Source organism: Phoxinus phoxinus, assembly GCF_949152265.1.
Source record: "Phoxinus phoxinus genome assembly, chromosome: 18".
Lineage (NCBI taxonomy): Eukaryota > Metazoa > Chordata > Actinopteri > Cypriniformes > Leuciscidae > Phoxinus > Phoxinus phoxinus.
The window spans coordinates 17,974,600-17,989,785 of NC_136893.1; the positions used below are offsets into that span (position 1 = coordinate 17,974,600).

Here is a 15,186-nt window from a genome sequence, read left to right on the forward strand (position 1 = left end):
TTCCTAAATACACAATTTAGCATTCAACCATACAGAGCATTTTTAAACCATCAACACTTTCCCACTCATTTGAGCCTAGAAAAAAAGAGCACATTTTCTAAAAGACTCCAGATGGACTAAGTATCATTTTGTGACAGCATTTACTAGGACACTAGTTGTATATATAAATAGACGAGAAGGCGCTTGCCTGGCTCCTTAAGGGGAAAAGATGACTGCTCCGAGCCACACAGGCAACAGTAGTGGGACAGCTAACTACTGCACTCACGGCTACAACAATGATGGCCATTAGTAATCCACTTTGGCTGCACTGTACATTAACACAACAAAAACACTTGCTCAGATAAATCAACTCACATATACAGCACACACACCCTCCGTAGTGACAGTGAGAGTGACGCACAAAAGGTCAGTTCCTTCCCATCACTTATTGCGTCTCTTCACTCGAAATAAGGGTAACACAATCATCTTAAAGGGGATCTTTTAATGTCACTCACAAAGCTGAGTCATTGTCTCAGTCATTCAGAACACGTAATCTTGCCTCTTTGCAGTGTAGCAGTTGTGGAGAAAGGTGAAAGCTCGCAAGTCTTCATGAGCATCTTATTTGTAGGTGTAAATACATGCTAGTGATTCTTCTTCCTCATTCTTATCTTCTCTTGAATATAGACCATAGAGAACCACAGCATTAAGGTGCTGTGCTCAGACACTATGCTTCCAGTGGTTGCCTCAATTCATTTTTAGGTTTTAACCACTCTCTTATTGCACATCTTGTGATATCACTGGCTTCAGGGCTTCCCAAGACAGAAGAGAAGGTCTCATATATTCATTCCTCCTGGACCACCTCCTCCTGCGGGGTAGTGCCGAATACCACCTCCTCGACGCAGGGAATGGAGGGCCACAGTGCAGCAACCCCGCAACAGAGAACCAATATGGTACATTGGCTGACCATCACGGTGTGGACCCCGGCAGAGCCATGCCACTGTGGGGACCACTGGCACAACCACTGCAAGCAAATCCACTAGGAAATGCCGGCTCCAGTAGTTCTTTACAGGTAAACTGCAGCCAGACGACTTGGAATCTGTGTTCGTAGCACTCTCATCAACCTCATCTTCATCATCTGAACCTATATTGATCACATTATCCCCTGCAACCCCAGCCTCTGTAAGTACACTACGAGGCTGAGTGGTCTGTGGAAGGGTGTCCTCTTCTGTCTCAACCAAAGTCTGCACAGAGCAAGGGGAGATCCCAGGGTTTGGCAAAGGGTCTGTTAGAAGTTGAGGTTGAACAGAGTTGGTTACTGGAGATCCAATGGTCTCTGTGGTCAAAGCTGTTGTTGTGATTGCCAAGTCTGTAAGGGACTCTGAAACAGTAGTATCCTTGACCGGGGACTCTATGGGGATCAACGCTAAAGATGCAGGTCCTTTTGTAACTGATGCAGTTGGTGCACAATGCTCCATTGCAACAACCGGTGCAGACTTAGTGGAAAAATCAGTGACAATGGAAGTTGTGGCAACTGTTGCTGTAATGGCTGACTCTGTAGCTACCGACTCCAGATCATCGCCCTCATCAGACATCCAGGTAGAGGTCGGGCTGCAGGCCTGAGAGCGGAAGGTACGCTCAGCAATAGTGTCCAGATCAGAGTTAAAAGATGTACTGGGGCCATGTGCTGGCGCTGAAGCCGGAGAATGGTCGGTCTGAATGCCTTGCTCACGCAGGTGGTGCAGGTATAAATGATGATGTGACAGACATGGATTACTTACGCTAACACTAGTCCCCATTCCGATCCCACTGCAGAGGAGTGGTACAACTCCTGTCTCACTGTTGCACAGGGCCTCATAGGTGGAGGAGTGTGGCAGGCGTGAGTACGCATTGAGCAGCGAAGCAGTTTCTTGGGACAGAAATGCAGCCTCCAGGAGGAGGTCTGCCTTGCTGGCTCCTCTTCCACTGTCTCCGCAGCAAACAAACCCGCTGTCCTGCGTGCCCTCGCCTGACAAACATGGAATGTCACACCCGTTTTCATTACCCCCATGTTCCGGGCCGGTCTGGTCACTCAGCTTGGTGTAGGTAGAGCTGCGGGTAAGCGAGCGAGCTGGGGAGCCTTCTGAAGACTCCTCCAGGCCCTCGCTGACCTCCAGCCCTGCCCCCACCACCCCTCCACCCACAAGGGCTTCTCCTGCTTTGGTGGTCCCGACCTGAGCCAGCTCCATGCTTTGCAATAAAGACTCCAGCTTGTGGTTCTGGAGGTTTATGTCTTGGAAGCACTTCTGCACCCCAGTGTCAGTGTCTCCCAGACTGGATGAGACAACATCTACAACCTGTTTAAGCTGCTGGATCTCCCTGCGAGCCTCCTTTAGAGCCAGCTGGGCCTCTACACGGTGGCACTCCTCTTCAATCCAGTCTTCTTGCATACGAGACAGCTGAGTACGCAACTCATCAATCTCAGTGTCCCTAAAGAAGGAGGAGGAAAAAGTGAGAAAGAAACAGAGGATGTCAAAAGAGAAAAGAAAGGCACAAATGTACAAAAGTAGTGAGCAGCAGGTTGAGAAAAGACCAAAATTAAATCTGTTGTGTGAAATGTTTTCGATTTGAAAATATGGTAGCATTTTATTTTACAGTCCTGTTCCCCATGTACATACTATGTACTTATTATAGTAATTGGCAATAACTAGGTACTAACCCTGAACCTACCCCTAAACCTTACATTAATTATATTACACAGTACTTTCTTAGGTAAGTACACTGTAAGTACACATAGGTGCATGTACTGTAAAATAAAGTGGAACCGAAAATACTTTGTCCTATCCCAACTTCATCTAAATTTGCCAACTATATGTCAGTCACAGATATAGTTGGCTTTTCTTGAAAATTGTAAGCAACATGGCTCTGTGGCAGTTTCAACAGTGGTCTGTTAGAGCGGCCCAACACAGCAACATCCTGGCTTAATCAATTGTTTGAGTTTGGAATGGTACTATGTTTGTCTGACCAGTGGCAGAAGGGGAGTGTGCCAAGGAAACCTATTTGAAAAGAGCCAGGGGTCAGGGTTTGTCTGGTTAGCATGGTGCAAAACAACAACAACAACTTTCTCCATTGAACGCCATTCACTGTTTGCCACTGCATGTTCTTGTGATGCCACCAGCCAATCAGCATTGTTGTTGTGAATTTTTCTGTGGCTCGACAGTAATTACTCATGTGGCCTTTATGGCTCAAGTGATTAACTCATTACACACATCAGCTTTAAGAATGCATTACCACTTATATGATCATTGCTATTAGACAAATAGAGGCTGCCATTAAAAAAACAGCTTAGAAGTAATAAATATTTCGTTTAGAGGACTTGCATTAGAAGGAAATAAATGACAAATTGCACAGTCTAAATGCTAATATACAGTGGTAAGCAACTTGAATAGGCAAATCAGTCTTTGTAATTGTTACATGGTCTGGAAATCATCAACCAACTGCAAATTTGCATAACAATTTCAAATAAAAGAAACAGTTTAATTAACTGCTGCTCAAAGCAGCTGCTTAAAGATAAAAACTAATTTCATCATAGACTGATGAGATCATTAGTGCATTGGTCCTCATTTGAATGAAGCATGCCTTACCTGTCCTGCAGTCTGTCGATGGTCTCTTTAAGCCGTGCTCTCAGGTGTCTGATACACACCTCTTTTTGTTGCAGTGGAGTTAGATATTGCTCAGGTGGAGGGGGCCGGATACCATGGTTATCATTGCAGGCGGTGTATTTCATGTGACGCCTGATATGAATGAGAAAAGTGGTATATAGAAAAACAAAAAATATATAAACAAACAAGAAAGAAGACGTTTGAAAAGGAGCAATGCATCATTGATCTCTGGGTTAGTTGTGTCTCACCTATGGGTTGGGCTTCCATCACTGCCCTTGCATGACCCTGAATTGCTACTGCTGCTAAGAGAGGCATTTCCATAGGGATCGCGGTTACTGACAGGTGCTGGACTTCGTCTGTGCCATAACAGAATCACAAACTCAGAGTCACCTTCAAAGCCACTTAAGAGGACCCAAGACAAGTAGGTATAAACAGTGCACAAACACACACTTACATGAACAAACAAAAAGTAAAATTCCACGAAACACAAAACAAAACATGCCCACCGATACAAAATGACTAACATGCCTCTAAAGATAGTCTGGAGAAAACACCTTTTATGGATGTAAAAAGGAAAAAGACAACCAGCTCACATAAAATTACAAAAATGGCACAAATTGCAAAGTAATACAAGCAGTTGTATTATAAGCTGAGGCACAGATCATGATAAATATCATTCATGAATCAATTATGAGAAAGAATCTTGCAGCTGAATAAGCAGGAACTGACAGCAGCTCCATTATGATGATCTGATGATAGCAAAGATTTACTTTGCACACCACAAATATCAAATCATCTTTAACTTTGACACACATATGCAATTCGAGCTTTAAACCCCCCAATAAAATCAAAAGTTGGATATTATAGGGATATTGTGCAGTGGTTGAAGAGTTCGAATCCATGCTGACACAATGCCACAACAAAGAACAAAGAAAAGTGAAGAAATGAAGAGAAAAAAGGAGGAGAAAGAGACAGCACTGATGAAAGAAAGAGGGATAATGGAGCGCTGACCGACAGTGGCGTTCCGGGGACTTTGGTGTCAGAAATCCTCTGCTCTGTCTCATAGAGACCATAATGCCTGACTCCATGGGTGTGTAGTCTAGCTCTATAAACCTGCAATAGTCAAAACTGACCCACAAACAAGATGGAGTCATTACACAGGGTAGCACACACCTAAAGTTCACCTTAATAGCTTGACCTGTATTGTAGATATTCAAATGAATGTTTCTGTGGACATTTTATTGAAATCTGTGCTTATAAAAATGGGATGAATTTGGGTAGAAGTAGAGGTTGTGTTACAAAAAGTCATTACGCAGCACTTTTATGCGCTGGGTTGTAACAATTATGCTCTATTTCTTTCACTTTTTTCAGTTTCCCGAAAAAATACATAGACATGCAGATTTGGTTGTTTTGATACACTCATAATAACATTGTAAATCATTTAAATGTACAAAATATTTGGTTAAAGCAACCTCTGGGTATGCATCATTCTAAAGTCCATTTAAAACATTCAATTAAAATGAACATTTAGATGAAAGTTGTTTTTTTATGTCCATGAAACATGAGGTTGCAGATCTGACAGATTATTTAACAGATTGTCTGACTAATTAATTGAGTCATAGACAGCGAGATAGATAAAAGGGAGCTTGTTATAATTAATTCTGGTCAGAAACACTAGCAAAGGGCTGGCTAGGATTAGAGCCGCTTTGCCACACTTAGGAGAATAAAAGACATGCTGGACATATTGTACAAAGGCTTACTAGATTATTTTTGACAGAATTACACTGTTTCCTTCATCTTTTCTGGCATTACTGGCATTATGTAAACAAAAAAAAGATTGTTATCATGACCTCCTGAACATGCAGTTTCAAGCTTTATGCTGACCTCACATAGCCTACCAAAATCATAAAGCTGAGGCAAAACAGTACACAATCACCTGTCAAATTCTGGACCAATGGATCATGGGGTAGCTTAGAGCATAATGACTCTTTAATCTCCCAGAAACATTCTCTTTTGGGAACAAGCAGGTTAGCAGCACTGAATGAAAGCAATTCTTTTAAGTGGTGCAGAGTGATGCGTTCATGATGGATAACTTGGAATCTAGTGATAGTCTGGTATTAATCAGCTGATATTTGGTCAGTTTCATTTAAATTTTGTGAGTTTTGAGTAAATATCGTTATCAGCATTAACTGTTGAAAAACTCAGTTGACCACCTTTTAAAGCTACAGTTGCAGCAGATGCTTTAAAAAGTCATATCAAAGCAATATCAAATAGAAAAACCAGAAATAATTATTAGACAAACCAGGTCATAAATGTCCATATGCATTAGTTAAGTTGGCAAAAGTCTATCAAATGGTCATTTTAATTTGTGTTAATTGAAATAAAATATAAATATTAGATGAAAAACTTGAAACCTAAAAATAAAATAAATGTAAATAAATACATTCATATTTTAACAATGCTCAAACATCACTGGTCCAAAAATTTTTTTTAATGTAAAAATAGACCAATCATAACAGCACATTTACAGTGACAAGTCACTTTATACTGTCCACCAGGACCACCACTGGTGGGCTGTAGAAGGTTAGCTGAACTACCTAACCATGAAAGCAAGCCAAGGTCATGGTTAAGGTGAGAGCAAAGCAGAGAAAATAAAAGTAAAGTAAAACAGCTTATACAAACAAAGCGTGCTTTAGGAAAGAGAAAGTGAGAGAGAGAGAAAAAAAGAGGACTCAGCTATCAATAATGATAGCAAGGAAAGGAAGGGAAACTGAAAAGCAGCTAGGGTAGTTGGACAGACCAGGTACGTCCATCATGTTTCCAGTGATATGGACTTATTGAGGGAAAGTCGGGTAATGCGGTGTAGTGAATAGGCCTATGTGCACTGCATTGCCACACACTCATTAGAATCACTGACAATATATCACATTCATTGTAGGTCTCAGATTTTCAATTCAGTCAGAGCCTAAATGGCTTCTCATGGGACAGATTCCCAGATTATTAACTTCCTCTGAGCCTCTGTCAAAGACCAGAGAGTATCAGAACTGCCCTCTCAGATCCTCAACATCAGCATCAGTGGAATCAGGTTATAAACTGGTGTTAAATTAGCGTGTGAATGCCCAGTGCAGCAATGTGGTCTACTACAGACATGCCCTACTGTAGGGTACTGAACCAGAGTCTCACACAGGGGATGCAGTGGGAGACGACAGCATTTGTTGCAAGCGGTGCTTAGGCTGTAGGGCCTTCAGCAGGTTGAATCTGAGGAAAAAGATGAGACAGAGGCACAGAGCTGGGCTCGACTGCATTGTTTCCATGAATACCCACTGCTCATACGGGTACATATTTTGCCAAGACAAAATTATCTGTATTCAGACAGATCTGATGTTGGCTTGGCTTTAACCGAAAGTGTGTGGAAACTACAACTTTTCCATTCATCCATTGTTGTACAATTCATACAATTGTCATTTATATTAAAGAAAGCGAGCAAGTGAGACACAGTGGTATGTTGTAGTTTAAAGTTACTCATGACAACATTTCTGCGACGCACACTATTTTAAAAGGAACCTGATGTAAGTTAAGTTTATTACAAATTTTGCTTTATCCTTGTGCTTCATGAAAAATCTGATATTTCTTATATAATTTGGTGGAATTTGTTATTTGTTTTGTTATTCTTTTTACTCTGTGCAAAGGAATGAAAGGTCTTATATCTGTGGTGCTACAGTATATGGACTTTATTACTTTTATTTAGAAAGGTGGCACTAATCAAAAGCAGCAAAACTGTTTTAAAGGTGCTCTAAGCAATGTTGGGTGACATCACTTCATGTTGTCGTTCGAAGTATTGTCAAACAAAACGGAGGCTAGATAAACCCTCCCTCCTCCTCATCCCCCCCCCCCCATACCCCCCCATACCCCCCCCATACCCCCTCCCTTCCGTTCTACCTTCATGTGTACGGGCAAGAAACCCCCAACCCCCACCCCCAAATCATTGTTGTTGGTTATTGGCTGGAACACTGTGTTTGTTATGTTTCGTGGTCCAGGCTGGGCCAGTTTGTTTTTGTTGCCATTTGTGGAGCCTGGGCTGTCTACAGAGACCGCGTTTTTTTACAGTGTGTTCAGGGGACAGGCAGCTAGCGGATCGTGAGGAGATGTTTGCTGTATGTGACAAAAAATATTTTGGCCTAAAAAACGCGTGACATCGCTTAGAGCACCTTGAGCATCAAATCATCATATTATAATGATTTTTTAAGGATCATGTGACACATAAGACTGGATTAATGATGCTGAAAATTCAGCTTTGTCATCACGGGAATACATTGAAATAACATTTCAGAATATTACTGTATCTTTGATCAAATAAATGCAGCCTTCTGCAGTGACTTCTTTTAAAGATATTTTTACACAACCTGTTAGTTGAAGAGTTAAAAAATCTTGACAGCAGGGAGATCAATTGAAAGAGTTAAACATCTGATGTATTAATGACAGCAGCAGAAGAGAGAGAGGATTATTGAAGCACTTGAAGCTCAAAAGGTCATTAAACTGCAGCAGAGACATTAGTGTGATGAAGAGCTGCCACATGGGTTAGATATTACAGCAAAGCACCAACACAGCTGCAAGTTTGAAAGAATGTTGGTTCGAAAGAAGATTAATGACAGACAAAAGATGTGCCTTACTTGCGTGATCCAGATCCAGATCTTTTATTTGAAGGCGAAGACATGGAGTCAGCAGTCCTCTCCCTTCTTTCTCCTTCTTCAGCTGGATCTGTCCTCCTCCCTGTCAACACAGCATGAAACGCTCAGCTGCAGCCAGCCTGAATAAAATACAAGAACACAGACAATGAAGTCATTTTGACTAAAAGGAAATGGTTCTCTATAGCAAACCATAAATTAACCCTCATCTCATTTACATAACAGCAGTGTCACAAGCAGGTACAGTCAAAAAGGAAATAAAACGTTTGTAATACTATTAAAGGAACACGCCGACTTTTTGGGACTTTAGCTTATTCACCGTAGCACTGCTACTTGGACGGAGTGTAACAGTACTTCGCCTTCTGAGAATATAGTTCCCAGTATGTCTTTGGTTAGAAGATGGCTGTGTCTCATGTGACCTTGTTATTTGTACACGCTGTGACTATACAACTGTATAGTCTGACTCTGGGGGATAAGGTAAATAAGCTAAAGTCCCAAAAAGTCGGCGTGTTCCTTTAAAGAAACAGTTCACCCAAAATTTAAAATTACAGTATGTTATCATTTACTCACCCTCCATGTTGGTCCAAACCTGTATGACTTTCTTTGGTCTGTGGAGCATAAAAGAAGATAAGTTTTGGGGGGAGAAAATAATTTTGTGATCCACAGAGGAAAGAATGAGTAAACAATTTTATAAACCTTTCACTTTTAGGTGACCTGTCCCTTTGAGACATCTACTAAATGATTGCACATATTCTAATTTTTATCTCTGATCAAGTGAGGCAGATCATGCCATCAAAGTCAAAAGGAAACATAACAATCTGCCCATTTCATTTAATCTATTTGACCTCTTCACACTCAGCAGACCTGGCAGCAGCATTGCTTGCGGAGCTGTAATAAATTAACATTGTGCTGACACGGACTTGCTGATCTCTGACTCTGCGCTGGTGCAAAGCCAGACAACAGAACTACAGTAATAGAGATTTAACTTTCACATTCGGACTACTCAGAGATATCAAGGTCCGGCTGAAGCTCTAAAAATGTTTTCATGATGCAGCAAGCATTTTTCAATTGAGAGAAACAGACAAACAAGCAAATGAGAACAAAAGGTTCAGTGGGGTTCAATATAGAACCCTAGAGTTCTTGACTCAGTTTTAAAGAACCTTTATGCCAAAAAAGTTATATACGGAGTCTTAAATGATTGCATAATATTTAAGATGTTTAACGTTGTTTAACATGTTTACCAACTTGATCCATAAAATAATCACATGATGGGTTTGTTCACCTAAAAAAGAAATGATCCCCATAATTTACTCACCCTCAAGCAATCCTATTTGTATATGACTTTCTTCTTTCAGCCTAACACAATCTATCCTGGTACCCTAGATTTTGAAGCCCAACAAGAAGAAAAAAATATATATTTATAACTTTATAAACTATAATCACTGGCTTTCGGTAACGGCTGGGCAACAAACTCAACATTTGTCTTTAAAAATTCTCGTTTTAGATTTCTAATGGTGTTTTGTTTTGTGCTTCCGCGTTCATCAATACGTCATGCGTCGGGTCAGAGGTCACTCTTCCGCTAGACTTGAGTGTGGCCATTTCCGTAAACCAGTGATTATAGTTTATAAAGTTATAATATGGATATTTTTCTTACAAAAAACCGCATCTCTTTACTTCAGAAGGCTTTTTTAAAAACCCTGGAGCTATATGGATTACTTTTATGATGGATGGATGCGCTTTTTTGGGCTTCAAAATCTAGGGTGCCATTCACTCCCATTATAAATTTAAGCTTGGAAGAGCCAGGATATTTTTTTAATAAAACTCCGATTGTGTTTGTAACTGATTGTAACTGAATTTTTTGCCTGAAAGAAGAAAGTACACCTAGGATGGCTTGTAAATTATATGATAATTTTTATTTTTATTTTCCACTGTTTCATTATCTCCCCTCCCAGTCGGTCAGTGACACTATGTTTAGTTCCGGTCTCTATGAAGCCCCTCCTTCCGAAAAGCGACAATGTGATTGGTCGTCTGGACCAATGTTTTGTGATTGGTTTGCTTCGAGCGTGTTTCGGAAATGTCACGCCCCCTGACATAACCACGAGTTTCAATATACTACTAACACAACTCAATTTGGCCTTGTCTCTGTTTTGCACATGCCTTGAGCAGGACTTATTTAAATGAGGAATACTCTCACTATCAACATACTATTATAAAAAGTGAAATGAAATAAGCTTTCTGGACAAAAAAAGAACTAAGCATAATTGTTCCCTTTGGACTGACCTTTGTGCTTTGTCACTTTACAGACCTTTTTCATGCATTGAACGTGTAAGTAAGTAAAACAGGGCCTCTATATAGAAGAGGCCTTCCTTTACTTATAAGAGTGTAAAAAAGATATTTCTGCTACAGAGTGCATCCAGACAGAGACACATGGTGAAGAAGAGAAGAGGGATTAATGATCTAAATAATTAAAAAGCCATTGGCACAGCTCAGTATTAGCAGCAATACACAGCAATATACTCATAAAAATAAGCAACTCAATCCTTTACTTTGATGACATGACCTTTTAAACACTTGGGCTTGGTTGGGTGACAAAAATGAACAAAACCACAGAAACCATGCACATTTTGCTATAAAATGTGCAACCGCTGAGTCAGTATCGGGACAGTGTGGTCTCCCTCTGACGCAGTGTGAGTCATAATGTGTAGCGCAGCAGCTAAATCTATCCTATCTGCTTGAACTTTGCACCGATGCAGAAGACTAGAGTCTCAGTCTCTTACACAGTTTATTCCGTCTGTATAGTTAACTCTTTCTTATCAAATACACAACTGCAAACTAACATAAATATCATAGGTGAGTATTAGCATAGCTTATACAGATAGTAGCAGCATAATGCATGAAATGCGTAATACATTTTTTTTTAAACAATTTTTATTAGGCTTAATAAAGATAATGTATAATCAGCTCACTGGTGATTCAGTGACATTTTGATGTTGAAATCTGCTGCGTCATGCTCCTGCTACAGTGTCATCAGCACTGGACGACCTCTGTCTGCTGTCGAATGAAAGGTGCAGAAAGCTGCAGAAGAGCGATTATTATGACCCAGCACTTCTTTTCTCGATCACAGCCAACATTCAAGCCTTTTACCCCCGGTTTCACAGACAAGGTTTAAGCTAGTCCCAGACTAAAATGCAAAATTTGATCGGTTTTAACAGAAAGCAACTTGCACTTGCAAAATATGTCAGTGCCATTGTTTTGTCTCAAGAAGATGCACACCAGTAATGTTTTTTTCTAAGGCACGTTTTTAAAAGCTACTTGAATGCCCTAATTGAGCTAAGGCTTAATTCTGGCTTAATCTAAGCCCTGTCTGTGAAACTGGGCCATAGAGTATCACTGAAGAAAGAATGTTTACCTCTCAAAAAATTCCAACAACCAAATATCACACACTGGTGGCTTGAGAGAACTCAAGTAGATGATGACTTGAATATAAAGCATGATAATGGAAAAGAACAAAGCAGCACAACAGAAGATCTGTTTGTCAACGTAGTTCTTCATGCAGGTTTTTTTCATACAAAAACACTTTACAGTGACCATGACTGTCCAGCTGCAAAACAACAAAACGAAATATAAAAGCAGCACCATAAATGAATCCATACATGCTCTATAAGACTTCAAGAGTCACATGTGAGGAACAGACATAAATTTAAGTCATTATTTCAGTGATGTTATTGATAGCTAAAGCTATAACGAATATTTTTATTAATTGAAATTAATCTGAGATAAAATATAAATATTGGATGGAAAATCTTAAACTTTAAATATTAGATGGACTTCAGAAATGTTAACTAACTGAATTATAATAATTTGTAGTTGAAGAATTAAAATGACCAAAACACTAAATAAATGTACGCTAATTAGAATTAAAACGACAAATAAACGACAAAAGAACATAAAACTACTAAAGCTTAATCTAAAATGAAAAAGAAAAAAGAAAATCTTTAAATAAAAGATCATTCAAAATATTAGTATATACTAATAGTATATAAATAATTCTAAAATAAGATGCATTCATATTATTTAAATTGAGAATACAGTCAGAATACAATCAGTCTAATTCGTAAACAAATCATTGAGTAAACAGTCATGATCACTATGATTGTTGTATGGAAAATACTTTGTTTTTGTTACAGAAGAAAATGCTATTTGGAAATGAAACAATGTGAAACAAATGAAAGAATGTTTGTTTTTAGGTGACCTATCCCTTAGGTGAACTAACAAATCTGGTACCACTCACAATGAATGAGTAGGGTGCTGCCTATCTTATGTTTTCTTAAATCTAATGGGAGCTAGACTAATATTTGTAAATAGTTCTAATTTTTTTTTCTAATTTTTGTTTAGTTAAAGGGGTCATGGCATGGATTTATTTTAAATATTATTTTAATATGTTCCATGACGTTCACCTATAATCTTAATAAAGCACTAATTGTTTTCACTGGCTTACAGAGTGAAATATATTGAGTGCTCTCTTTGTAGGCTGCAACCAATGTGGTAAGGAAATGTTTTGGAAGATTGGCTTGAATGCTGAGAGGATGTAGAGCAGTCACCATGGAGACAGCCACTATTCTAGAACGTGAGCTCCACAAGTGGTGTGATTGGCTTTCCTTGCTGGTGTGTATGTGGTGAGACAGACAGAAGGGATGCTGACATTACACAACCGCAAGGCAAGCAAGCTCAATGGCAAGTCAATGAGCAACAAATAACATCCTGCAAAGAAGAGGGTGATCATTATTGTGATACCAGAGAGAGAGAGAGAGAGAGAGAGAGAGAGAGAGAGAGAGAGAGAGTAAAGATATTAATAGTGATGCACCTTGAGACAATCTGTACAGTTTGACCGGTTTTAATATGTTCTAAATTATGTAAACTTTCTTAGATATGATAAATACTACATATGATGATCTTTCTAGATTCTCACAAATCCACTTTTAGGCACACTTTCTCTGCAATTTGACAAGTCCTTACAGGGATGCAAGGTCATACTGCACCCTAGGCCGTACAAACTACACTGTCCCTGTCACGACTCACAGCGCACGAGAGGTGCTAAAGCCATATCAGAAATTAGACCAATTTCCAGGGCTAGGAAACCACAAATTTCAAGTTATGAAACACAGTCCTAGGATTAGCACAGTATGAAATCGCAATAGAGGCAAAACCATAACAAACGCAAGATACACACGCATGCTCGCTGCAGGGAATCATCTGTTGTGCGCGCGCACATCTAAACACCGAGAGAGAGAAAAATAGATGTGTGCAAACACGGTGCAAATAAACATCATTTAGCGTGCGAATGTAAGATATCGTTTTGCTCGGTACACCCAGATATCATAAAAACCGTGCACCTGGCACGTCACAGTCCTTGGTGTGTCCTACTACACACGGGAAATACACAAGGAGTCCTTCGCTACAAAGATGCAGCACGATTTGCATGACATACTGCAATACAAAAACGTTTTACATTTACCTTCTAGCAGCCTTCCGGCGAGAATCAGCTTGCCTTCATGTAAACAGCAGTGTTTTGCCGTGTTTACCCGTGCTCGTCCCCGTCAAGGACTCCGCCACAGCGGTGCTCCGCTGGTCGGGAGGGCGAGTCGAGTCGACGGGGCGGGTGCTGGTGCTGCTGATGATAGTGAGAGGATTCTGGTGCGTGAGGTTTGTTTGAGAGCCTCGTGAGGGAGGACGCGCGTTGATATGAAAGCAGATGAGTAATATTACGAAGATCTAAAAGGGACCACACCACTTGAAGTTCTGAGGACATAGCCTATGGTGTTTTGTTTTCCTGTTTCCGTTTATTTCCGAGGGTGGACTTTTCAAATATTTTTTTTAGATTATCTACATTTTATATTGTATACTATAAATAAACAGCATGTTAGTGCTGTTTTGTGCTCATTACGCTATTGAAATATAGGCCAATGAAGGCAATTAAATACCTCCCCCTCGCCCCAAACACGCGATATATGTGCCTACAACACATTTTAAAAGTAAAATCAAAGTTGTTTACAACCAGCAGATAAGTTCATTGGACATCACTGTGCAAATTAGCTACTAAAGAGGAAATCTCTGAAACTGCCAAAACCCATTGCCAAAAAGTAAATGGATGGAAACAAATGTTAAACAGAACGATTCAAGGTAACCCTCAAAATAATAACCCAACCTAAATTAACAAGCACACAATGGGAGTTTGCTTCACGTATGATACGCCTAATAAGATATCGTATGACAGTCTTCGACAGAGAAACAGGAGAAATTGATATTCCACAAGAGAGTCGCCGTTTTCAGCACCTCGGACAGCGCTCCGCTCTCTTCTCATTGATTGGACACTCCCAGTATGATAGGTGACAATAAAGCTTGTTTGATGTTATGTTATGAAATGCTCACAATTTAATCTGTCGCTCTAAAAACACATAGGCCTATTTGCTCGATTTTGCCAAAAGTTAAAATTGCGATTGCGATTATTAGTCAAATTGCAAATTGAACTGCCATATGATTAACATTATAACATATAGCCTACTTATACATTAACATGATACTTCTCATGTTTATAGGCCAAAAACACCTTGTATTACAAATGTCTAAAGTTGAACATATTGTTCACGCTCTATATTCTTGAGAATATTACTTAATTCACTTTGCTCAGTTCAGTTATCATCATCATCATCATCATCATCATCATCATCATCTTAAAATACACTTTTAATAATACAGCAATATATTTCATTTCTACCTTTATTTCTTCAGTCACGCGTTAACCAACGAGCTTTTATTTTGGCGGAGAACGAGAGGAAGAATTTTAAGTTTCTTGTTCGAAATTGACTTGAACTCTGTTTTAGAGA

The 15,186-nt window shown here is 39.6% G+C and overlaps 1 protein-coding gene across 7 annotated transcripts; it reads right to left on the reverse strand.

The window, feature by feature from the left end:
- Positions 1-273: 273 nt before the first annotated feature.
- Positions 274-13,984, reverse strand: snphb (syntaphilin b). Of its 7 annotated transcripts, none has more exons than XM_079587819.1 (8): positions 13,818-13,962; positions 8,873-8,910; positions 8,288-8,387; positions 6,801-6,875; positions 4,629-4,745; positions 3,866-3,973; positions 3,600-3,749; positions 274-2,445 (listed from the first exon to the last, which is right to left on the reverse strand). In XM_079587819.1, exons 2-8 carry the CDS (start codon positions 8,877-8,879, stop codon positions 813-815), a joined length of 2,190 nt encoding a protein of 729 aa, XP_079443945.1. In that variant the 5' UTR covers positions 8,880-8,910; positions 13,818-13,962; the 3' UTR covers positions 274-812. The 7 variants fall into 7 exon arrangements, with proteins under 7 accessions (XP_079443945.1, XP_079443946.1, XP_079443947.1 ...); XM_079587820.1 differs by having other exon boundaries at positions 8,288-8,424; XM_079587821.1 differs by lacking the exon at positions 8,873-8,910 and having other exon boundaries at positions 8,288-8,424.
- Between the last annotated feature and the right edge of the window lie 1,202 nt (positions 13,985-15,186).